Source organism: Elgaria multicarinata, chromosome 1 (genome assembly GCF_023053635.1).
Source record: "Elgaria multicarinata webbii isolate HBS135686 ecotype San Diego chromosome 1, rElgMul1.1.pri, whole genome shotgun sequence".
In the NCBI taxonomy this organism is placed as follows: Eukaryota; Metazoa; Chordata; class Lepidosauria; order Squamata; family Anguidae; genus Elgaria; species Elgaria multicarinata.
Window position 1 is genome coordinate 97,397,707 of NC_086171.1, and position 26,378 is coordinate 97,424,084.

At 43.8% G+C, this 26,378-nt stretch overlaps 1 protein-coding gene across 1 annotated transcript in view; it reads right to left on the reverse strand.

Annotated features, from left to right (window-relative positions):
- Positions 1-1,459: 1,459 nt before the first annotated feature.
- The window catches only part of TEDC1 (tubulin epsilon and delta complex 1), a 30,031-nt gene continuing 5,112 nt past the window's right edge, over positions 1,460-26,378 (reverse strand). Inside the window, exons 4-8 of the mRNA XM_063133287.1 lie at positions 25,938-26,105; positions 23,197-23,295; positions 11,509-11,595; positions 6,643-6,846; positions 1,460-2,053 (exon numbers count right to left, since the gene is read on the reverse strand). Of these exons, the coding sequence (XP_062989357.1) occupies positions 1,649-2,053; positions 6,643-6,846; positions 11,509-11,595; positions 23,197-23,295; positions 25,938-26,105 (963 nt within the window). The 3' untranslated portion in view covers positions 1,460-1,648. The remainder of the gene's footprint in view (positions 2,054-6,642; positions 6,847-11,508; positions 11,596-23,196; positions 23,296-25,937; positions 26,106-26,378) is intronic.

Sequence of the window (26,378 nt, forward strand, 5' to 3'; positions counted from 1 at the left end):
CATACACTAACTTCCACTGAAGATTATATAGACAAATTACTATCTGTTCCTCCTCTCCTAAATAGAGAAAAAAAACTGGAAGGCAGAAAAGAAAAAGCAATTTCAGTTCTGCAAGGCAGAAGTGTAAATATGCGCACTGGTATGTAATAAAACATTTCTTATAGAAAAAACTGACAAGTACAAAACACATGCCACATGAAAACTCTTGTTATAGGAGACACATCTCAATGACACATTATGGATCATCTTTGAATGTTTAACATAAGGATACATTTGTTGTTATTATTATTATTTACAATATTTATATACTGCTCAATTATCTAACACAGATTCCAGAGCAGTGAACATAGGTAAAATTGTTCAATTTAAAAACAAAGGAACCAGAAAAATAGTGTCTGGTCAGTTGAGGAAGGCTTCTAGAAACAGAAATATTTTCAGGAGGTGCTGGAAGCAGCCTAGTGTTGGCGCCTGCCTGACCTCCAGGGGCAGAGAGTTCCCCAGAGAAGGGGCCACTACACTAAAGGTTTTTCTCCTGGTAGATTCCAATCGAGCCACAGGTCCATATGGAACCACCAGGGGCATGCCTTCTGACAACCTCAGTGATCGGGCAGGCTGGTAAAAGAGAAGGCACTCTCTCAGGTATCCTGGTCCCAAGTTGTTTATGGCATTATTATTATTATTAGTTTTTTTTATTTTGTTACAAATTCACAATAAAAAATTGGCCTGGTAGCCAATAGGTAGCCAGTGCAATTCCCTCAGCAAAGGAGTTATATGCTGAAAAGAGGTTGCTCCTGACAACAGCTGAGCTGCTTTGTTCTGCACTCACTCCAGCTTCCAGAGCAGTCTTAAGGGCAGCCCCACATAGAGCGCATTGCAGTAATCCAGTCTTGAGGTTACCAATGCCCATACCACTGTGGCCAAGCTATCCCTCTCCAGAAGAGGCCAAAGCTGGTAAAAGACACTCTGAACTGCCATGGCCACTTGGGTCTCCAGTGACAATAATGGATCTCTGAGTACCCCAAACTACGAACCCAATCTTTCAGAGGGAGTTCAAGAACAGGCAATGAGCTATCTCCCAGGCTCAGGAACCACTCACCCACAGGGCTTCAGTCTTGCCATGATTCAGCTTCAGTTTATTGGCCCCCATCCAGCCTATTACTGAGTCCAGGACTTACATAAGCCCACTTGCACCAGCACAGAAGATCCAGCTTCCTTGTGCAGGACATTTTAAACAGAATTCATTCAAGTACTTTACATCTGTTTCAACAATGCTGCTTATGGAAATTCCTGCATACTAACTGAAACTTTATAATGAATATCTCATCTACATATTCAGCATGGCAATTTAGTGCACACCCTTGTTGAGGGCTATTTGAACTAAAGTGAAGTTGAGCACTGACACCCACACATCAAAGATTAAAGGATAGAAGGGAGTTTTGTAACATCCATCTATGGACTGTTGCTTTTATTATATTTATTAATTGCCACCTCATTAAACACATAATAAGATGTAAAATGAGAAAAATCAAAGTAAACATAAAACATTACCCCCAAAAGACAGGAACAAACACTAACAATGATGGAGACAGCCTCATGTATGGCTCCAAAATGTTCTTTCAAAGCTAATGAACGTTGCCAAATTTTATATTTAGTTTGTATTTCTTGCATTTGGTCTTTTCATTGATGGGATGAAAAGCATGTGATCAAGCCCTTTTGCCGCTTCATGGACCTTCTTCCTGCTTTCTTCCTCTCGTTGCTTCAGCAATGCCTTCAGTCTTGCTTCTTGCTTCTTGAGGTCATGGATGACGTCTGTTGCGGCAATTCCTTTTATAATGGCTTCATTGGATGCTGCTGACCTGACACAGTCCATTTTTCTGGCCTTTGTGCACTTGCCTTTGAATACAAGTCTGTACGGACCATGTATTTTATTCATCCTACAAGCACTACTATGACATTTAAGATCAGAGAGTTTTAGCTCCACAACGTCTTGTGCTTTTTTGACAGCCCTGCAGAACTCCTTTTCTCCTAGCTGTTCTTGTTCTCTTGCTCTGACCTGTGAAGACAAAATGACAAGTAGGCCAACAATTGCGCTGCAAAATAGCAAGGATGGAATGCAGCCTCATTGCCTGCAGAGTTTGCTGGGAGAGGACTAGTTTAAAAGCCACCTCCACCTACAATCCTGATCCAGATCACTTCCCCCGACCTTGCTATGTACTATTTAATCTGTTTCCCAGTGTTAAAAATCCTAGTAGGGGCATCCATACATTCTTGGGCTGTGCTATGTAGCGCTAAAGGGCTTCCAGGCCCAAACCCAAGCATTTTATAACTATAGAATGGTGGTGGTGGTGGTGATGATGGGGAGAGAAACACTGTTTTGGAAATGTAACAGGCATCCCTCCCACTATCTAAACTTCACCACAAGCAGTCAGGGGCAAGCTTCTTCTGCCCTCCATTTTCCTTTAAAAAAAACCCCAAACAAACCCTGAGTCATGGGTTTCTCTCAGCCATAGACTTAGCAGATGGATCCAAAACATTGCAGTGTGGAGTATTCCTATTTAGGGTTCCAGCCAGCCATTCCACTCCCCAACCCTCCATAGACACTCCACATTCTTGGCTACTGTGCATGCTCAGCCATCTTTGGGCAGTTGGTGGTGGAGGTTGCCCCTACTTCTGTAAACCTTGAAGTTCCTCCGAATTTGCTAAAACCTCCCTGATGTGTGTAGGAAGTACCATTTGCATAGAATCATAGAATAGCAGAGTTGGAAGGGGCCTACAAGGCCGTCGAGTCCATTTTGGCTTCACAAGGGCTGGCACTCAGAATGAGTTCACGATTAGTATATAACATGAAGGTAGGAGGGACAGAGGAGGCAAAGAAGACTGAACTTCAGGAGCTGCCCCCACAGGGCCATCTACTTTCAACGGCTCTGAGGAAAGAGTTCCAGGAGAGGAAAGGAAGGAGGGAAGCAGGCGAGGGAGATCAAGGTCTGCTCCAGCTGGATTCCCACCACCACCACTACAGGGACATCTTCCACCAATCGTCCTGTGGAAAGGATTGTAGTGTTGTTGTTTTTAATGTTAATATTATTTATTGGAATTAAAAAAAATGTTATTGTAAGCTGCCTTGGTAGGATTTATATTATGAAAGGCAGTGTATAAATAAATGTAATAAACAAACTCCTGCAATCTGAGAAACAGCAGAGTTCACCTTCTGTAGGAAGGCAGGATCTATCCTGAGCACTATCTTGTCTTATGGAAGTCAGAACTCTTAACTCTCTCCTAAGTGAAAATGCAATCTGCAATTTCATCCATTATCTTGACAGTAGTCCAAGGCATGAAAGGGATATATAAGAACATGTTCACAAGCCCAATGTCCCTCATACAGGATCCCAGGGGTCTTGACCCATTCTGCTATAGGACGTCATGCTCTGGGAGATGCTGGAGATAACCAGGCACAAGATGTCCCAGCAGGAGAAAAATATGGCCAGGTAGTTGGTGATATGGGGATACCAAGTCATCTTGTCTGCCTCCTGAGGAATCTGTATAACGAACAAGTAGCAACGGTAAGAACAGACCACGGAACAACGGACTGGTTTAAGATTGGAAAAGGAGTACGGCAGGGTTGCATACTCTCACCTTACCTATTCAACTTGTATGCAGAACACATCATGCGACGTGCTGGGCTTGACGAATCCAAGGCTGGAGTTAAAATCGCAGGAAGAAACATTAACAATCTCAGATATGCAGATGACACCACTTTGATGGCTGAAAGCGAGGAGGAGCTGAGGAGCCTTATGACGAAGGTGAAAGAAGAAAGTGCAAAAGCTGGGTTGCAGTTAAACCTCAAAAAAACCAAGATTATGGCAACCAGCTTGATTGATAACTGGCAAATAGAGGGAGAAAATGTGGAGGCAGTGACAGACTTTGTATTTCTGGGCGCAAAGATTACTGCAGACGCTGACTGCAGCCAGGAAATCAGAAGACATTTACTTCTTGGGAGGAGAGCAATGACAAATCTTGATAAATAGTTAAGAGCAGAGACACCACACTGACAACAAAGGTCCACATAGTTAAAGCAATGGTATTCCCCGTAGTAACCTATGGCTGCGAGAGCTGGACCATGAGGAAAGCTGAGCGAAGGAAGATAGATGCTTTTGAACTGTGGTGTTGGAGGGAAATTCTGAGAGTGCCTTGGACTGCAAGAAGATCAAACCAGTCCATACTCCAGGAAATAAAGCCAGACTGCTCACTTGAGGGAATGGTATTAAAGGCAAAACTGAAGTACTTTGGCCACATAATGAGAAGTCAGGATACCCTGGAGAAGAGGCTGATGCTAGGGAAAGTGGAAGGCAAAAGGAAGAGGGGCCGACCGAGGGCAAGATGCATGGATGATATTCTGGAGGGGTGCTAGGGGTGGCGACAGCCGACAGAAAGCTCTGGCGTGGGCTGGTCCATGAAGTCACGAAGTCGGAAGCGACTGAATGAATAAACAACAAAAAAGTCAGCAGTGACCACTCATGTGTCACTGTATGTTATCTGTTAAAAAGCATTTGGGAGGATGTCTTTGCAGTTGGCAACATGAATAGCATCAGGAGTAATCACTATGTACCCATTTCAGAGTTGGCAAGGAATGCTGGAGAGAATCCTTGAGCGTGTGCCCTTGGACTTTATGTAATACTTAGTTGCTCTTTGCACCCCCTTGCTATACAGTAGGAGAAGGAAAGCCCAAAGAGCCTTGTGAACCACCAGTGCATTGATCTAAGCAGAGGATTCCTGAGAGGTACAAGAAAGACTAATATGTGTGGTCTAAGTGAATACTGCCATATGCAGGGCATACAAATCAAAGTGAATCCTCTGAAGTAACTTTCAAAGCAACCTCCACCATTGTAGAACAAAGCACTGATAAAAGAATGGACTGGCACAGTGAAAACACTGAGAAACCAATGACTTCTGCAAATCCTGGCATGAAATCCTCGTTTTTCTTCATGAGGAGGTGGCTGACATTAAGCCCAGCATCTGCTGGGTTCTCAAATACTGACTGAAGGGGACAACTAAAAGAAGCAAAACAATACACTAAAATAAAATAAATAAAAAGAAAGAAAAGAAATTCTGCCTACCGGGCTCAAGATCTAAGTTCAAAAGATTAGATAATACGGAGAACATTTCAGAATGCTACTATTACCGTGAGGGATGAACAGGAACTTAAGGGGGAGGTGGGAGCCATGCCCAGAAGAGCGGGTGTCTTCCACAAAAACTGTTCAGCAATAGAATATTCCAAACCTTGCTCTGTGCAGACGCAGAACCCATATGTGCAAGTCAGAGTGAGCACAAAAAGAAGCATGAGCAAGTGTGAAGTACACAACTGAATTAGACCCTCTGGGTATGGTGGAAATGGAATTTTCCAGAACTGCTGTACATGACCAGCATGTCACATAGTGCACTGTTATGAGCCGGTTGCCTGTACTTGAGGAGACAGAGATTTATTTCCATTGCAGAAAGGCAGCACAATGGCCATGTGAAATGCTGGGAAGGGCAAGGGGCCTTCTCGGTGGGAACTCCCAGATTGTGGAATGCTGCTCTCCCCACTGGACGCCAACAGTTTCACCCTTTCAGCATCAGGTTAAGACTTTCATTTATTCCCAGGCATTTGGCAGTGTACGATGGCGGTTTTTTTAAAAATGGCAGCTGCTTTATCGGGTCCTGGTATCATATTTTAACTGTTTTTTTTCTAGCTGTTTTAAATTGTTTTTAGTTTTCATATGTTAAAGGTTTTATATTATGTTTCATCTTTGGGTTGCATTTTTTGTGAATCGCCCAGAGTGCAATTGCTATTGGGCAATACAGAAATGAAATGAATAAATAAATTAAATGAAAAAACAAAGGGCCTTGCTAGACGAGGCCTTAGCGCGCTTTGAGACCCGGTTTCCCTGCCGTGCGTCCTAAGCTGTGCTCAGACCTCCCTTAACGCGCCATAAGCGAAGTCACTTATGGCGTGCCTTTTCCGCAGCCCCGGCCTGAGGCCGGGACTGCAGAACGTCTAGCAACGTCCATGGCTTTTTGCAGCTACTCGCTTACTCGCGAGTAGCCGGGAAAAGCCACGGACTGGGCACAGCGCTCATACAAGCGCTGTGCCCATCGGGCCGGGGGGATCCCGGGGGGGGGAGAAGGCTGGACCGGCAGGAGAGGGGGATGGCGGAGGACGACACAGGATGGTGGAGGGCGACACTGGATGGCAGAGGGCGACACGGGATGACACGGGAAGACACGGGAAGGTGACATGGGAGGGCGACACGGGATGGCGGAGGGCGACACGGGATGGCAGAGGGCGACACAGGGGACGGGGAGGGAGGGCGGGGAAAGAGTGGACAGGAGGCATGGGAGGGGATCAGGAGCGGATGGGGGGGCTTAATTAAAAAAAAACCACCTACCTTCTCCGGAGTCTTCGGGGCGCACGTGGCCCCTTTAACAACAAAAAAAAATGGCCGACGCTACAGGGCTTCCGCAGTCCCTGCACGTCGGCCGTCCAGGAGGCGTGGCAGCGCGCGCTAAAGTTAGCGCGCCGTCGCCCCACCTCCCTGCCGGCTTATCCAAAGCTGTGAATTCAAGCAAGCTGGATTTCAAACATGCCTCCAAATCAACTCTTACCTTTCCACAGCAGCCCCGTTTCCTGTATGTTACAAACTCATGCAGCTCATCAGAAAGCGTCATTAGATCTTTCCTGCATCTGATAAGTTCTTCAACAGTTCTGCTAATGCCATAGCAACCCAGGTCACCACTTGGCAAAAGAATGTCCTTGTTGCACACATTGTGAAATTTTGCATCTTCTGTTTCGGGATCCAAAACAGTCTCCTGTGAAGTGGGAAGGGGAATTCCAAAACTGCATTAATTTTTTATAACCCGTCGTTTGACAGAGGGACTTGTTACAACCTTCATCTTAGAACATGGCAAAATAGTAAGTCAAACAATCACAAGAATCTGATATCCAAACTCCATTTGTGAAAGGATATTCAGCTCTTCCAGTTGCACAGATTCCGTTCTCTGTAGTTTATTCCCAGCAAGAGGATTTGCTTAGGGACTTGCAAGTGGGCACAACAATTAACTCAATTTTAAGAGTAAATAATTTTAAGAGTAGGAATGAAGCCGGACTATAAAGCACATGGTCTTCGATGTCTATATACTAATGCTCAGAATATGGGAAACAAACAGAACAAACTTGAATTCTTAATAATATGAAGGCAAATATGATTTGATAGCTATAACTGAAACTTGGTGGGATGACTCCCATGACTGGAATATAGCAATTGAAGGATATAACTTGTTCAAAAAGAACAGAGGAAATAGAAAGGGAGGTGAAGTTGCACTATATGTTAAAAATACTTATCCCTACACAGAAATACAGAAGGATGAGCCTGGGAACCCCATTGAGAGCATCTTGATTAAAATAAATGGGGCAAGGAATAAAAGGATGTGGACAAGGTGCTTGGCCAAGTCCGGTCGACCACCTGTGTGCTTGCCCCTTGCCCCTCATGGCTCATTACATCAAATAAGGAGGGGATCGCCGGCTGGGTCCAGGAGGTTGTAAATGCCTCCTTGAGAGAGGGAGTGGTGCCGGCCTCTTTAAAAGAGGCGGTAATTAGACCACTCCTGAAGAAGCCTAATCTGGACCCGGAGGATGTTAACAACTAAAGGCCGGTGGCTAATATCCCTTTCCTGGGCAAGGTGCTTGAGCGGGTGGTTGCAGGACAACTCCAGGCACTCTTGAATGAAACGGATTATCTAGATCCATTTCAATCGGGCTTCAGGCCTGGTTTTGGAACGGAAACTGCCTTGGTCGCCCTGTGGGATGACCTCTGTCGGGAGAGAGACAGGGGGAGTGCGACCCTGTTGGTTCTCCTGGACCTCTCAGCGGCCTTCGATACCATCGACCATGGTATCCTTCTGGATAGGTTGTCTGAGCTGGGAGTTGGAGGTACTGCGTTGCAGTGGTTCCGCTCCTACTTGGATGGCCGATTCCAGAAGGTGGTGCTGGGGGATTATTGCTCTGTGCCGTGGCACCTAAGCCATGGGGTTCCACAGGGCTCTATCTTATCCCCTATGCTGTTTAACATATACATGAAGCCGCTGGGGGAGGTTATCCGGAGATGTGGACTGAGGTGTCATCAATATGCGGATGATACCCAGCTCTACCTTTCCTTTTCATCAAACCCAGGTGAGGCAGTGGCTGTTCTGAACCAGTGTCTGGGCACGGTAATGGACTGGATGAGGGCTAATAAACTGAGACTCAATCCAGACAAGACGGAGGTACTGTTAGCGGGTGGTTCTTCTGTCCGGCGAGGTGATGTTTGCCCTGTCCTGGACGGGGTTGCACTCCCCCTAAAGGATCGGGTCTGTAGTTTGGGGGTGCTCTTGGATCCAGAACTGTCACTTGAGGCACAGGTGAACTCAGTGGCAAAGAGCACCTTTTATCAGCTCAGGCTGATATACCAGCTGCGCCCTTATCTGGACAGAGATAGCTTAGCTACAGTTATCCATGCTCTGATAACCTCTCGTTTGGATTACTGCAATGCGTTATACGTGGGGCTGCCTTTGAAAACGGTCCGGAAACTTCAACTGGTGCAAAACAGGGCAGCAAGGTTATTAACAGGGACTGGCCGGCGAGATCACATTACGCCAGTCCTTTTACAACTTCACTGGCTGCCAGTCCAGGTCCGGGCCCAATTCAAAGTGCTGGTATTAACATTTAAAGCCCTAAACGGTTTGGGGCCAGGTTATCTGAAGGAACGCCTCCTCCCATATGTACCTACCCGGACCTTAAGATCATCTACAGGGGGCCTTCTCCATGAGCCCCTGCCAAAGGAAGTGAGGCAGGTGGCTACTAGGAGGAGGGCTTTCTCCGCTGGGGCACCCCGGTTGTGGAACGAGCTCCCCAGAGAGGTCCGCTTGGCGCCTACACTGTACTGCTTTCGTCGCCAGCTGAAGACCTTTTTATTCACTCAGTATTTTAACACTTAATTTTAACTTAAATTTAAATTTTACTGTTTTAACTCTGTATTTTAATCCTATATCAACTTTGCTGTGTGGTTTTATCCTGGTTGCGCTTTTTATACTGTATTTCGTAATTGTGTTTTAAACTGTTGGGTGTTTTACTGTGGTTTTAATTTTTGTGAACCGCCCAGAGAGCTTCGGCTATTGGGCGGTATAAAAATGTAATAAATAAATAAATAAATAAATAAAGGAGCATGATAGTCAGAGTCTACTACCGACCACCCAATAAAGAAGACAAGGATGAAAATTTTGAAAAGCAAATTGCCAATGTTTCAAGGAAGTGTGATGTAGTAGCCATGTTGGACTTCAATTACCCCGATATCTGTTGGGAGACAAATTCTGCCAAAAGTGGCCCTTCCAAGAAATTCCTGACACACGTAGCTGATAACTTTCTCCCACAGAAAGTGGAGGAAGGAACTAGAGGATTGGCAATCCTTGACTTGATATTGACCAATAGGGATGACTTAGTGGATAAAGTAGCAGTTACAGGAACTCTGCGGGAAAGTGACCACGTCATACTTGAATTCTTCATTTTAAAGAAAGCAAAAGCTGAGTGTAGCCATACACGTACTCTGGATTTTAGGAAAGCTGATTTTAATAAGTAAGGTCCCATAGCAAGTGGCCCTAATGAGAAAATGAGTCCAAGATGGGTGGGAGTTTTTAAAAAATGAAATTTTGAAGGCACAATTACAGACAATTTCCACAAGGAAAAAAGACAGAAGACAACAGAAGAAACCAACGTAGCTCCACAAAAAGCTTAGAGATGACCTGAAAGCCAAAGAGGATACATATAGGAAGTGGAAGGAAGGCCAGGCTACAAAAGAAGAGTACAGACATGTAGTACAGGAGTGCCGAAATGGTGTCAGGAAGGCTAAAGCTGAGAATGAGCTGAGACTAGCGAGGGATGCTAAACAAATGGTCAAGGAACAACTAATTTCTTTGAACGAGTTCAAATTTCCACGGCCTGATGAACTGCATCCAAGAGTAATAAAGGAGCTAGCAGAAGAACTCTCAGAACCACTGTCTATTATCTTTGCGAAATTGGGTGACGTGCCGGATGACGGAAAGAGGGCTAACGTTGTCCCTATCTCCAAAAAGGGCAAAAGGGAGGAACCTGGGAACTACAGACCAGTCAGTCTGACATCCATCCTTGGGAAAATTTTGGAGCAGATTATTAAGAGGTCAGTCTGTAAGCACCTTGAAAACAATGCAGTGATTACTAGAAGCCAGCATGGATTTGTCAAGAACAAATCCTGCCAGACTAATCGGATCTCATTCTTTGATCGGGTACCCTCCCTTGTGTACTGTGAGAATGTTGTGGACATAATGTATCTTGACTTCAGCAAAGCTTTTGACAAAGTACCCGATGACATTCTGATCAGCAAACTAGCTAAAAGTGGACTAGATGGAACAACTATTAGGTGGATCCACAGTTGGTTACAGAATCGGACTTAAGGAGTGCTAATCAATGGTACCTTCTCAAACTGGGGGGAGAATGAACGGGGTACTGCAAGGCTCAGTCCTGGGCCCAATGCTCTTCAACATTTTTTATTAACGACTTGGATCAAGATGTGCAATGAATGTTTATCAAATTTGCAGATGACACAAAATTGGGTGGGATAGCTAATTCTGTAGCCAACTGTGGATCCACCTAATTCTGTAGATAACTGTGGATCTACGTAATAGTTGTTCCGTCTAGCCCACTTTTAGCTATTTTGCTGATCAGAATGTCATATGGTACTTTGTCAAAAGTTCAAATAAATTAGGTGTTCCTTGACCATTTGTTTATCAATCTCAAACTGCAATCATAGAATCATAGAATAGTAGAGTTGGAAGGGGCCTATAAGGCCATAGAGCCCAACCCCCTGCTCGATACAGGAATCCACCTTAAAGCATACCTGACAGATGGCTGTCCAGGTGCCTCTTGAAGGCCTCTAGTGTGGGAGAGCCCATGAACTCCCTAGGTAACTGGTTCCATTGTCGTACTGCTCTAACAGTCTGGAAGTTTTTAATGAAGTTCCTGATGTCCAGCTGGAATGTGGCTTCCTGTAACTTGAGCCCTTATTTCTTTTATCAAGTTTAAATCTCCAGGGCCAGATGAACTGCACCCTACAGTAATAAAGGATCTGGCAGAAGAATTCTCAGAGCCACTGTCTACTATCTTTGTAAAACTGGGTGAAGCGCCGGAAGACAACTGGAAAATTTTTCTGACTCTTAGAGCAATACAACAATGGAACCAGTAACCTAGGGGGGTCGTGGAGTCTCCCACCCTAGAGGCATTCACTATGCAGCTGGACAGCCATCTGTCAAGTATGCTTTAAGGTGGATTCCTGCATTGATCAATGATGTTATAGGCCCTGTCCAACTCTACTATTCTATGAACATGTATGTACTTTTTGGCAAAACTAACAGTAATATATATTAGGCAGCCCATCTATGAAATGCACCGCAAGCGCTGAGCCATACCATCCAATGCCAATACACTGGTTCCATAGGCTTCCATTTCAGAAAGGCTTCCAATCGAGAGTTGTCAGATTCCACAAACTGCAACAACTAAACAAAAGGGAGGAAAACTGTCTCAGAGAATTTGGTTATTGAACAGTTTAGGAATGAAATAAATTAATAAGTCAATCAAATTATTGCAATGCAACTAAAAGTGAAACAGCCGCTCAGCGTGGAGCTGATTGGACTACTGTACAGTAGAATCCAAATTCTGCTTACCAACCATCAAAGTTTTGAAGCAAGGTTTTTGAAAAGTAACTTCAGATTAATATTAATAAGCCTTTGCATTTATGTAGCCCTTCAGAATGCTTCACATATGCCATCATAATAACGCTAACAACCACGCTTTAGGAAAGGCCACTGATCTACACTTTTTGCAGAAGGGGGGGGCAGCCAAGGTAGGCAGAGGATGTTTGCGGCAAAGGTTAGTTTGCACGGAGGACCTTATGGCTCACAGCTCAACACTCTTAGCTCCTATATGATCGCAAGTGCTTATTGAAGCATTAGATCTGTGTTTGTGCTGTAATACTTCAGATTGCAGGTGGGAATACACTTGATGGAACACTCCCCCCCCCCTTTGCTAGAGTAGAACCTTTCTCCTGGCATTCCAGTTTTCTAAGTGTAAGGTAGAAACCCTTTTATATGGAGGAACATTCTATTACGAGAGAGCCTAGTGGACTTTTGTGTCAGTCGATTTTGAGAACTAGGGTAATTACAACAATAATTATGAGCAATAGAAAATACCACATGTGCTTTCTTTATCTTTCTAAAGAAAGCATACATCTAGAAGGGTGAATTAACTTAATTCATCTTCAAAACATTTCCTTATGGAGTGCTGAAATAGTTATGATAAAATGCAGGTTGCTTACCTGTAACTGTAGTTCTTCGAGTGGTCATCTATGCAGTCACACATATGGGTTTTGCGCCTGCGCAGAGACCGAACCGGAACATTACATAGCTAAGTGGAACTTTTTTGGCGGGAACCCCTCCCCCCACGCTACTGCGCATGTCCACGGGGTTCCCGCCCTTACCTCAGTTTACAGGAGTCCGACATTGTGCCCCCACATAAACATGAGTGTAATTATAATAAAGTACATTCCACATATAACTGTGTCATTTGTAAGTCTCACACCACCAAGCGGGGATGGTGGGTGGGTTGTGTGAATGCATAGATCACCACTCGAAGAACTATAGTTACAGGTAAGCAACCTGCATTTCTTCTTCGTGGTCTCTATGCATCACACATATGGGCGAGTAGCAAGCTGACATACCTTGGAGGTGGGTTGGTGCCTCATCTGAGGATCTCCGAAAGCACTGTCCTCCCAAATGAGCAGTCCTGCCTTGCACGGGTGTCCAAACTGTAGTGTCTAACAAACGTGGACGGAGTGGACCACGTTGCAGCTCTACAGACTTCTGTCAGGGGAACACCTCTGCTGAAGGCAACAGATGTTGCGACGGCTCTAGTAGAGTGAGCTGTCACAGGCTTCAACAGCTCTAGTTTGGAAATAGAGTAGGCAAGCTCAATCGTCTCTACAATCCAGCGTGACAATCGCTGGCAAGACACAGGGAGTCCTTTAGCAGGCTCTCCATAACAAACAAACAATTGATTTGTTTTCCTAAAATTCTCTGTCCTAGCCTTGTAAAAAGCAAGAGCTCTTCTCACATCAAGTGTATGTAATGAAGACTCAACAGGTGTTGCAGGATTCAGGAAGAAGGCTGGTAAAGTGATGTGTTGGGACAGATGAAAGGTTGATACTACCTTAGGCAGAAAGGCAGGGTCTGTGCGTAGCACAACCTTGTCCTTGTGAAAGATAGTGTAAGGAGCATCTATTCTGAGAGCTCTAAGCTCACTTGCACGTCTCACCGATGTAATGGCCACCAAGAAGACAGTCTTGAATGTTAAGAGCCTAAGGTCTGTCAAAGCCATAGGCTCAAAGGGTTTCCTTGTCAGTGATTGTAATACAACTGACAGGCTCCATGGTGGAACGATGTTCCTTACTGTCGGTATCGTATTCTTAAGTCCTTTTAAGAATTTCCTCGATGTTGGATGTGTAAAAGGTGAAAAACCATCCAAGCCTTGATGATACGCTGTAATAGCAGCTAAGTGGACTCTGATTGAGGTGAGTTTGAGTCCCTGCTGGTAAAGTGTCAAAAGATAATTGAGGATCAATGCTAAAGGGCAAGATTCCGGTGATTGATTATTCTCTAAGGCAACTTTCTGAAATCTTTGCCACTTTGCTGCGTAAGACTTTCTTGTTGAACGCTTCAGAAATGCCAACAAAATATGGTCTACAGTTAGTTTTTCTATATGCGGGGAGGAATGGTTGTTATCCTCCATGCCGTCATCTTGAGGGTCGACAGATTTGCGTGTCGAACCCTGCCCTGGTGTCGAGACAGCAGCGTCGGTCTCGCCGGGAGTCTGATGTAATTCCCGTTCGACAGTCGAAGGGCGTGAGAGAACCACGTCTGTCGGGGCCACCACGGTGTGATGAGGATGCAGTCCAACCTGTCCGTCTGGATCTTGGCTAGTACTTTCGTCAACAGTGGAAAAGGTGGAAAGATGTAGAGAAGATCTCCTTTCCAAGTTCTGGTGAAAACGTCTCCTAGAGAGTGCTTTCCTCTTCCAGCTCTGGTGCAGAACCTGGAACAAGCTGCGTTTTCTTCGGTGGCGAAGACATCGACAGCAGGTTGACCCCAGTATCGAAAGAGGTTTTCTCTTATCTTGGTGTCGAGCTCCCACTCGTGGTCGACGTGGAAGGATCTGCTGAGGGAGTCTGTAATGGTGTTCTCCTTCCCTGCTACGTGGATCGCAGTCAGGTAAGTATTTCTCTTTATGCACCAGTTCCAAATTCTGAGTGCCGATCGGTTCAGGGGGTGTGATCTTGTTCCACCCTGTCTGTTGATGTATGCCATTACGGTGGTGTTGTCCATCGCAATCAGGACGTTTCGGCCTTCGATAATTTGTGCGAAGGTCTTTATTGCATTCTCCACCGCTAACAGTTCCAGGTGTTGTTCCCTCTGGGAAGAAGGCCAACGACCTTGAGCGGTAAGGGAGTTGCAATGTGCTCCCCATCTGGTCAACGAGGCATCCGTTGTAATCGTTACCGAAGGGGTCTCTTGTTGAAATGGAATCCCTTTTAACAGATTCTTTGTCAATGGCCACCATTTCAGGGATGCTCTTACTTGCCTTGGGATAGACAGGTAAGTTCGGCGGGCATCGCGTCGAAGATCGAACGTTCTTAAAAACCATCCTTGCAAGATCCTCATTCGGAGTCTTGCAAATTTGATGACTGCGGTAGTCACTGCCATTAACCCTAACAGTCGTTGGATCGTCCATGCCGAGACCTTTAGACGGCTCTCGGTAGCGATGACTAAATCCTGAAGGGTGTCTGCTCTGGTAGAGGGCAGGTATGCTCTCCCGTCTCGAGACGATACGGTTACCCCTATAAAGTCCAACTTCTGATGTGGGGTCAAGATGGATTTCTCCTCGTTGACCCATAGACCTAACGAGTCCAACAGGTTGAGAGTGGTTAATATGTCTCTCTGGAGCGTGCAACTGCTATCTGCCACCAGAAGCCAATCGTCTAAGTACGGGTATATGTAAATTCCTTTTTGTCTTAGGTGAGCGCACACCACCACCATCACCTTCGTGAAGACCCTCGGTGCCGTGGACAACCCGAATGGAAGGACGGTGAACTGGAACTGGAGCACGCCAATTGCGAATCTCAGGTAAGCTTGATGCGACTTCCTGATGGAGATGTGGAAGTACGCATCCTTCAGATCCACCACAGCGAACCAAACTCCTTTGTGTAGCAGTTGTAGAATGGAAGTAACCGTTGTCATACAGAACTTTTTCGGGGTGATGTATTTGTTTAATTGCCTTAAGTCCATGATCAGTCGAAGACCTCCATCTTTCTTCGGGAGCGTGAAGTAATGCGAGAAAAAACCCTGGCTGACTTCCTCTGCGGGTACGGGAGAGATAGCTCCCTTCGCTAGTAGGGTTTGTACCTCGAGAAGCAGAGGAGGGGATGGCGCTGTTACTCTCACCCCCGAAGAAGGAGGGAGGACATCGAGCTCGATGGCATACCCCAAATTGATGATAGTGAGCACCCAGGAGTCTGATGTTATTGACTCCCATTGATGGTAAAACGATGCTAGGCGGTTTGCAAAGGGTGGTGGGTCTGGGGCAAAGGAGTCAAACCCGCTGCTTCTTATTGAAGTTGGGTTGGCGTTTGTCTTGCTGGAAGCGACCGTGATAGGGTCTCTTTCTTTGGAGTTGGTGCTGTTGTTGTCTCGGTTGCCCTTGGTATTGACAACGCTGTTGCTGCTGTTGTTGCATAGGTGGCCTCGTCCATCTTCTCGGTTTGTACTGTACCGGAGGAGCAGAAAATCCCATCTTTTTTGCAGTTGTGCGTGCCTTATAGATAGAATCTAAAGTGTCATCAGTTTTGGTTTTGAACAATCCCTCCCCATCGAAGGGCATGTTCTCAATTCTGGACTTAGTCTCGTAAATTAAATTAGCAGACCTAAGCCATGCGTGTCTTCTCAAGGATATAGCACCCATCATGCTCTTTGAATGACAGTCGACCTGATGCCTTGCGGTAGATAGCTGTTGTTTCGCTATAGCCGAGGCTTCGGCCTGAAAAACTCTAGCCAACTCTCTCTTATCCTCTGGGAGATAATCACAAAGTGAACCCAGAGGAAGAGTTGGTATCGAGCCATCGTTGCCTGGTAAGTAGAGGCTCGAATACCAAGAGATGCAGAGGAATAAACTCGTCTACCTGTGAGGTCTAACTTCCTTCCCTCTTTATCGACGGGGGCGGAATGAACCCTTTGAGACTGACCCTGGGCTGATTCTACAACAATAGAATTGGGTTTTGGATGTTGCGCTAAAAACCCGGCGTCCCCCTCTTGAATACGGTAGAGTGTCTCTATTCTCCTTGATGTAGCTGGAGTAGAGGCTGGTGTCTTCCATGACAGCTGTGCTGTTTGTTTCAAAGCAGGTGGAAGGGGAATAGCCACTGTTGTGTTCGTTTTAGTACGAAAAACATCGTAAATGGGATCATCCATAGGCTCATCCGATTGTTGAATGTCCAAACCAAGTGCTTGGGCCATTCTTAGCATATGTTCAGAAAATCTGCCCATGTCTTCCGATGGTGACGATGGATCTTGTGTGTGCATGGTATCCTCTGGTGACGGTACCGATGGTGTAATTGATATTCTAGACTCGGGATCGGATGGATAATCGTCCTCGGGTGAGGACAACGTAATTAAATTCAGTTGCTCATGTTCTGGGTCCAGTTGTTGGTTCGGTACCGTAGCGGTTATAGATGCCGGTATCGAAGGAGCGCGTCGATGAGTAGATGTAGGAGACACTTGATGGGATGGAGGTGGTGGCAATGGTATTTGGAATACCCTAGATGTTGGTGGCGGTTGTGCAAAATAAGCCTCAGGTGGGTATTGGCAACCCTGATCATGATGAAAGTATCTTCGCGGGCGATAGTAGTCCCAGTCATAATAATCATGCCTTGACTGGTGCTCAGAATACTGGGAGGCTCTATCCCACTCACGTCTTGGTGTGCGCTCCGTAATCGTCGGTCTTGGCGGTGGTTGTGACAGAGGAGCTATCTCTTCGGTCTCTAAGAGCCCTACAGGGTCTCTAAAAGAAGCTGCTGACGCTGAGTCCCGTATCTCACCCTCCGATAGACTTGGAGGACGAGTCGGTAGTGTGGTTGTCGGTACCGAGTGAGGTTTCGGTAGCGACTTAGGTCTCGGTACCGAGACAGTTGCGGAAACTGTCGGTACGGATGGCGGAGTCGAATGACTTTGAGTCGGCTTAGAGGGTCGGGAAGACCTTGGTGAAGGCTTTCCTGCGTCCCTTTTCTTTTTCTTCCTCTTCTTCTCTATCTCAGAGGAAGATTTAGGAGTTCTGGCCTTTTTTGTGATCTTCTTGGCCGCGGAACTCGCTAACGACCATCCAGGCATGAGGGGTATCAATGCCCTACTATTCGCTCTGGTTTCATCGCACACTTCGGTGCTACGGTCTGCAACGGACTTTTCAGTAGTCGTTTTGTCCATGTTTGGTGCCTCTGTGGCTCTAAGAGCTTTTTCCCACAAAATGGCGCGGAGGCGATCTGTTCTGTTCTTTCTGGTTTGCTTGGTAAATGCCATGCAATGGTGGCAGGCCTCTACTTTGCGGCCTTCACCCAAACAAAGAACGCACAGGGAGTGCCCGTCTGTAGGGGGAAGCTTAGACCCGCACTTAACGCATTTACGAAAAGGGGCCTTCACTGCCATGCGGCTCAGGCGCCCGCGACAAAGTCGCTGAGGAGAATTTAACTAACTACAATTTTTTTTTTTTTAGATAAGAGAGAGAAGAAGAAATACGAAAGAACGGAAGAGAAAAGAGGATTTAAAAGATTAAGGAAGAAAACTGGGGAAAAAACGCTAGAGGCTCGGTTCTATAGGTCTAGGCACAATGGCGGACGACGAAGAACTGAGGTAAGGGCGGGAACCCCGTGGACATGCGCGGTAGCGTGGGGGAGGGGTTCCCACCAAAAACGTTCCACTTAGCTATGTAAGGTTCCGGTTCGGTCTCTGCGCAGGCGCAAAGCCCATATGTGTGATGCATAGAGACCACGATGAAGAATTAAAGGATCCCCATAACAAAAGATAGCAATGGCCAGTATTTATCCGATTGGAATTTTATATGCCTCTAAAGCAAATGGGGATACCCTGTAAGGAATATTTATCTGAATTCTGAAGCAACAGGGGGATCTGCATCATTCATCCTGATCGAGCCATCTCAAATCTAGTTCTAGGAACAAAAGTACAATATAAAATAGAATGAACCAAATCTTCAATCATGGCTTGGCAGAGGATACAAAAACACTGGTTAACTGGAGTGAAGAGTATTTCTCATCCAAAAAGCCTGAGGGCATCATTTGATATTCCAGCCTTGCAAAGAATTTTGTGAGAACTGGAATTTGACAATGCAGATTCAGCTTGAAAAGTTCATGGTGAGGCACATCCTCTACCAAGACTTCCATTTTACAACCACTCAGTTAAAGTGACCAACTTCATTAGAAGTACAGAAAACCATGAGGGAAATATTCTTGTTTCTTAACTCATAGGAGATTTTAAGGCCTAAAAATATTTTCTAAATGCATAGTAAAATTACAGTAACTAAGCAAATGCATTAAAATTCTAATATAACTTTAGACCAAAGATAGCATCTCCTAAGACCAAGGAATAACTGCCCATCTTCTTATGAAGTTTATTTATTAAATTTAAATCTCGCCTTTCTGCCAGAGAATGGCACTCAAGGCGACCAACAATGAACTCTCAATCCAAAGGGAGAGGCGGGTAAGAAATAAATAAATATATTATTATTATTATTATTATTATTATTAAAAACAAAATATTAACTAAAACATAGCATTAAAGCAATTTAACTAAAACATAATAAAAAAAGAATAAGCACTACCAGCCAATTAAAAACTCCCTCCAACAACAGACCAGCCTATATGCCAAAGGCCTGCCTGAAAAAACATCTTTGTCTGCTGAAGGAGAACAGAGATGAAATGAAGCTAGCACCACTTGGCAGGGAGTTCCAGAGTCTTGGAGCGACCATGGAGAAGGTCCCCTCTAGCCTCTTCAACAAACATTTCTCTGGTGGTGGTCGTGGTGAGAGAAGAGCCTCCACAGAAGAACTTAAAATCCAGGCAAGCTCTTATGGAAGAAGGTGGTATGTCAAAACACCCAGCTTTTTAGGTCATAACCAGCACTCTCAACTGAGCCCAGAAACAGACCAGTCTCTTAGAATGTGGAATAAGGCACAAAGGGACCAACAGGGAAGAAGTAATAGATGAGCTGCAAGTGGCACCATGATCTCCACAAAACAGCCCAGTGGCAATAGCCAAAGGCAGCCATCAGACTTGTTGTGGAGGTTTCTGCAGGGGAAATGGTCCTGGAGATGAGAGCTGCTGTTGGGCTGCATAAGTAAGGCTGTCACAGAAATTCAAATCCTCACACTCGTTCCATACTATAACACTTAAGAATGGAAGGTATGAAGTCTACAGTTTGTATCTTATCCCAGCCACAAATTCACTAGGTGCTGCTAGGTTACAGCTATCTTTCTGCTTCAGCTTCCCAAATGCAATATGGGGATAATTATATTGATCTATCCTCAAAGTTTGTTGTAAGGATTACTGTAATAATTTAAGTGAAGTGCCGTGAACATTGTAAAGCATTATATAAAGGCTAAATGAAAATTCCAAGCATATAAATATAACATCTAGCATGTAGTAACCTTAGCCCAATGCATTACTTTACACGCCATGGATAATGGGATTTTAGTTATTTGCAAACAAACTTTTTTATGGTCCAGAACACAAATAAATAGTCCAGAACACAAATAAAATTGTGCTGAAATATGAATTGCCAAAACTGCATATACAGATCATACTTACCAATTGTTCTGCTATAGTGGAAGAGGCCTCCTTCACATTATAATGAGTCATAATACCTTTTTCAAGGACTAGTAGCAAGAAATTTCACATTGACCTGACATGGGAAGAAATGTCAGGCTTCGCTCCTTCATGAAGTGGCTTTCACAGAAGTGAAACAGACCCTCCTCTGCCCCCTCTCTCCACACACACAAACACTTCACTCTTGACAGAAGTTAGCTCTCATCTTGCCTGGTTTTGCTAGTTGCCTCATAGATAATTCAGAATCTGAATATTTTTAGCTCTAATACCTTAATTAGGATGATGTGCTGAATCTATTAAGAAAAGAATCCTGTAGCAAGACTAAAAATGGGTCCCAAAATTTGAAACAAATTTCAAGGGACAGGGATAATTGGAATTATAAATACTTTGTGCTAGTTAGGTTTTAGGGAAATCTTAGAGTTAAGACCAGATTTTTTAAAAAAATAGGACTAGAGATTAAATTCCTTCTAAGAAGTGTTGATGGGAAGACCTTCCTTCCTCTCTAATGAACTGTCACTCGAGTCTGGCACTGTTGTGTATGGTTTCGGCAGCTCTCCCTTGCTACAATTCAAGCAAGAAAAATATTTTTTTTCCAACAAGGCATGGGGGAAAGTGTGTGAAAGTTTAGAAACTGGCTTGATGTTAAGCAAAGAGGTGGTGAAGAAAGTCATCCCTGTGCTGTCAGGAAGACTTTTTTTTTGGGGTGAACCGCCCAGAGAGCTCCGGCTATTGGGCATTATAGAAATGTAATCTATATAAATAAAAATGTAAATGTTCGTTCGAAACAGACATTATATCTCCGAAAGTTCTTCACCGATTGCTTTGAAATTGTGACACAACGTTGCATTCGAATATGCGAGCGTTGTTATGCAACTATGTTCTATATGGGGACAAAAGTTTGTCTTAAAATCGAAGAAATAGGCCTCCTCAAAACCAGTCCTGCTGATCATTGTGACATCGCCAACCAGTAGGCCAATCCACTGCCTCTGCCTCCTCTCCTATTTGCATCTTCTCTCCTATTTGCTCTTATAGGTCATTGTGACATCGCCAACCAGTAGGCCAATCCACTGCCTCTGCCTCCTCTCCTATTTGCATGTTCTCTCACAATTGGCTGAGTGAATATAGATGTCACACCTGTGACAGTTACACGTTCTGAAGAAAGGTAACTGCCAGGAGTTTCCAGTAACCTCCTCACCGTAAAAACATCCTCTTTTAAAAACCAAACAGCAGGCCAATCCACTGCCTCTGCCTCCTCTCCTATTTGCATGTTCTCTCACAATTGGCTGAGTGAATATAGATGTCACACCTGTGACAGTTACACGTTCTGAAGAAAGGTAACTGCCAGGAGTTTCCACTAACCTCCTCACCGTAAAAACATCCTTTTTTAAACACCAAACAGTAGGCCAATCCACTGCCTCTGCCTCCTCTCCTATTTGCATGTTCTCTCACAAAAACTTTGCAATGGCACGCGGCTTGCAGTAAAAAAATTACTGAGCAACGTCATAGAAGGAACAATCTTGACAGGACCTTTCAAAGGTGAAGATGTCCTCATTCCTCGCATTCCTATGATTCCAACAGATATGCCATTTCAATTTAAGAGATTGCAATTCCCAATTCGATTGGCGTTTGCAATCACCATCAACAAAGCTCAGGGCCAATCTTTAGAATTGTGCGGTTTAGATCTAGACACAGATTGCTTCTCACATGGACAATTATATGTTGTGTGTTCTAGAGTCGGCAAACCAGACAATCTCTATATCTACACAGACAATAGAACAACTAAAAATATTGTATATCCACAAGCATTGTGAAATTAAACATATTAGAAACATCCGCTTTGTCTTTTCTTTCTTTTCAATTTAACCAGACTGAGCCACAGCAACGCGTGGCCGGGTACAGCTAGTAAATAAATAAATAAGACTCTGCCCCTGTCTTAAAGTCATCCTCACTCTCCCCTGCCCCCCGCTTCCCAAACACTTTGGGGACTTCTGCGACATAAGGAAGTCCTGCCTATGACTCCCAAAACTTTAACCACTGTGATCACTCCGTTGATGGAAATGCTCTGCATAAATAAATAAATCAGGTCCTGAGTGGAGGCGCTCATGGCCATCACCTGACAAGAACTGGAGGGGGAAGGAGAAGGGGTGGGCACAATAGAGGGAGAGCAAACAAATGAAAAGAGGTCCCCTGGTATAGCGACAATCTTGAAAGGGACCAGTGCTTGCTGCACTAATGAAACGGAGGTGCATACCAAGAAAAAAAGTAGGTGTGATGGACCTCTACGTCTGAAGTTAAAAAGGCCATTAAGTCTTTAACTGTGCATTATATTTTTTTTAAAAAAACCACGTTTGTGTGTATAATTAAAGTTTTTTGCATAGTTCAAGAGAGTTGACCACTTAACTGACAATTCAGTGTGGATTCAGTTACTTTCATGTAAAAGTTAAGATTTATTTCTGTTTTTAAATTTAAAACATAAATACCTTGACACCAAGGCCTATCCAGACTGATTTAATCAGCAAAAAAGATGACCTGACAAAACTTTGAGATGACAGATAAAGCAAGGATAAAACCAGCAGTCACTGAAGACCACAAATTAGAAGTAAAATAATTGGAAGGATTCTATAGAAAGAGGTTAGAGGATTCCATTAATATGAAGTGGAGAATTTCAAAGTTCAATTAATCAATTGATTAATCAATTCTTAATCAAGAAGATGACCTTTAAAAGCTTGCAATTTGACAGCATGTGAGACAATGCACATACTTACTCCAGAACACAATTAACTTGTCATGAAAGCTCCATGCAAGTATGGAAGCATTATTCTCTTTGCAAAACACGGATTGCCCACCTAAACTGAATGACTCCTTGACAGTGACTGGGAGGTTTCACTGTGCAAGCTAAAGACCTTGAAGTACTGGAACAGGTTGATAACATCAAACTGCATTGAGAGGCCTCTTCAAGGCCCAGGACAACAAATGAAACAAACAAACAAACAAAACAACTTTTAAAACTATGAAGCTAGAAAGACAACCATTTCAAGTAGAATATGGCTTGAGGGTTGAAAATTCTGCGCAAACCTAGAACTCAAATTCATGCACACATGTTTATCCATGGAATTTCTCCACTACGTTTCTAACGAAGTGTCATACCACCGAAAAGTATTACCTGTTTGTAACTATCTGGTTGTCTCACAACATCTACTTCTGTGACCGAGAAATGGCCAATAATGGGGTCAGTGTGAGAGCCAATTGTATATGAATGTACCTGCAACACAGAGACATAAGTTAGAAATATATCTATATAGTATATCACGTCATCAATAATATTGTTAGTAGATACTTGGGCCTGGTAGATTTGTTCTCCTGGAAAATCGGGAGAAAGAAAACATATGAAAGAAAATCTCTGTTCAGCATTCTGATTACAGTGCTATAGTAAGAGTCTCCACTGCAGTTTAGTGAAAAAAGAGAGTCATGGTCTGAACCTTCATTTTGTGCTATCTAGCCACCTTGCGAAAACAACTTAGCATGATGTGGAACAATACTGTTTAAATGTTCAAACAAAAGTGCACAGAAAAGGGAGAGAAGACTCAGAATGCTATAGAAAGGTTTATTATACAAAAGCCCGACACATTTCAGCATCTTGTTTTTTTAGGCCTTCTTCAGGGGGCTGTAAAAGCACATATCAAAACAAGAATGAGACAACACAGAATTTAAACCCTTTTACAATTGTAAGAGCACACTGCAAGCACAGCACCCTGTGCATATATGTAAACAATATAATAATTTCAGTAAAACACATACAAAGTTTTTTTAGGGCACATTTAGACAAGTTTTTTCCATTGGCCCCGTTCAGACAACACGCTAAACCATGGTTTAGCGTGTTGTCTGAACAGGGCCTTTGAGCTTCTTACAGGTATTATAGCAGGGCAGTTTCATCAAGGTCTTCTCATATCTGGACAGAGCTGCAAGCATCAGGGAATGTCTCAAAACAAGTATAAATTTTGGAGAGATAGAAATTCTAGCTCATTTAGTCCCTCATTTAATATTAATTTGCTGGACATCTAGATATACATCTAGAACAACCACATTCAAAAATCCATCCACTAATCTACACCTTAAGACTTTTCTCTACCTGCAGCAGTGTTTATGTTATTTACGCCATCCCAATGTAAGTGTCCAAAAATTTATGTGGGAAAAACCATCAGACTCCTTAAAAAATGAATAGGGGAACACCTGTGTAATATTAAAAACAATAGACCAGGAGCTCCTCTTGTATCCCACTTTAGGCGAAAAGAAACATCTTTTAACATATTTTAAGTTTTGGACACTGGAAAAAGTCAAGCACAAGGATGAGAAGCAGCTGCTGAAAAAAGAAAAGGAGTGGATTTTGAAATTAAAAACACTGTCTCCACAGGGGCTAAATAAGGAACTGGAATTTTTACTATTCCTATAATTACCCTGTAGTTTTGAGACATTCACTGATGCTTGCAGCTCTGTCCAGATACGAAAAGACCTTGATGGAATTGCCCTGTTATAACACCTGTAAGAAACTCATAGAAAGAAACTGTGTAATAGTATATAAAACACATTGCCTTCTGTACATTCCATCTAGTTGCCATCACAAGATCATTTGTTGTTAATAATTTCTGTAGACATTATATCAAGTAAGCATGCAATGTTTTAATAGTTTTATATTACTAAATACGCACAGGTCTCATCTGCAATGTGCCCTAAAAAATTTTTTAATGTGTTTTACTGAAATTATTGTATTCTTTACATGTATGCACAGGCTGTACTTGCAGTATGCTCTTATAATTGTAAAAGGTTTTAAATTCTGTGTTGTCTTATTCTTGTTTTTTATATGTACTTTTACAGACCCCTGAAGAAGGCCTAAAAAACAAGAGGCCAAAACGAGTCTGGCTTTTATAACCTTTCTATAGCATCCTGAAACTTCTTTCCCTTTTTTTGTGCACATCCTGGATGCTCACCTGCCTTGCACCCATGTTCAAACAAATGCCCCCCAGTTTCAAGCTTTGATGGCTAACTCTGGTACAAATGCTAATCTGTTTCAGCTGCCTGATTTGCGATACCATTCAACGGAGCACTCAAAAACTTCCAGCTAACTGCCTACACTATATTCTTTCAGATGCAGGTGAAGACCTTTTTTTTCTCTCAGCATTTTAACAGCCAATGGGAAGTGCTTACAGAGACATCTGACATTTTCAAACCATTTCCTAATAAATCTAACCACTAGGTACAAGGAGCAGGAGGTGGGGTCAAGCATAATCTGTTGCTAGGTAGATTTAGGAATCGAGTTTCGCCGGCTGTAACAGAGCAGCCAAATAGTCAACTCTGCAATGCGTTGGTTATCTCCGTTGGATGAAACAGTTAACCGTGGTGTGTTTCTCCCCCAACAGATGACACAATAATCAACGGTTAACTATTAAACCACCGTTGGTTAGTGTGTCTTCTGAACTGAACCAGTGAGTCCATTCCGACATAAAACCAGACCTGGTTTGTGTTATGAGAATGAACCCGAAGGAACATTGCTACCTCCTCCTCTTGCGTGCTGTGATCCCAGATCCTGGTTTAGTGGCAAACCGCATCTAAACCAGGATGAGAGACTGGGGTGGCAACAAGTCTGGAGCTCCTCAGGGTTCATTTGTAACCTACAAAGGAAACTGAAAGAAAAAACAGTTTTCAGGATTTGCATGCTGGATAAAAAAACTCCTGCATATAACCAAAAAGCTATGGAAAAATGTAGGCAGGAGCAAAATATGTTAGATGAGTCACATCTAATCTTAAAACCAGTTTTACTTTAACTCCCTTTTTAAAGTTTTAGTAATAACTTACAGAAATATAATGCCTGGAGGTATAAACTCTGCCATTTCAAACCTTAACAATTACCTTGTGCAGGACTTTGCATTGCTCTTGCTGTTCAGTATGGCAACTCCGCCACCGGAACTGCAGGCGGCCATTTAACCACTGCAGGTATCGGACATCTCTTGGGCCTTTCACATGAGTTTTTGAAGCCAGTGTCCTCCCATGCTGCAGGCTTTTCAGAGGGGTATAACACTAATATTGGGAGACAGTAACAAAATCTTTTTCAGCTCAAGTAAGAATATAGTTAGATCATGGATCATAGACTGCATAGTTAGGTCATAGACTGTGACTGCAACGAAGAACATAAGACTGTAAGAAGTGCTGTGCTGGTTCAGACCGAGGGTCCATCTAGCCCAGCACTCTGTTCATAGTGGCCAATCAGCTGTCGACCAGGGCCCAACAAAGCAGGATACCGTGCAACAGCACATTCCCACTCATGTTCCCAAGCAACTGGTTCATTATTGC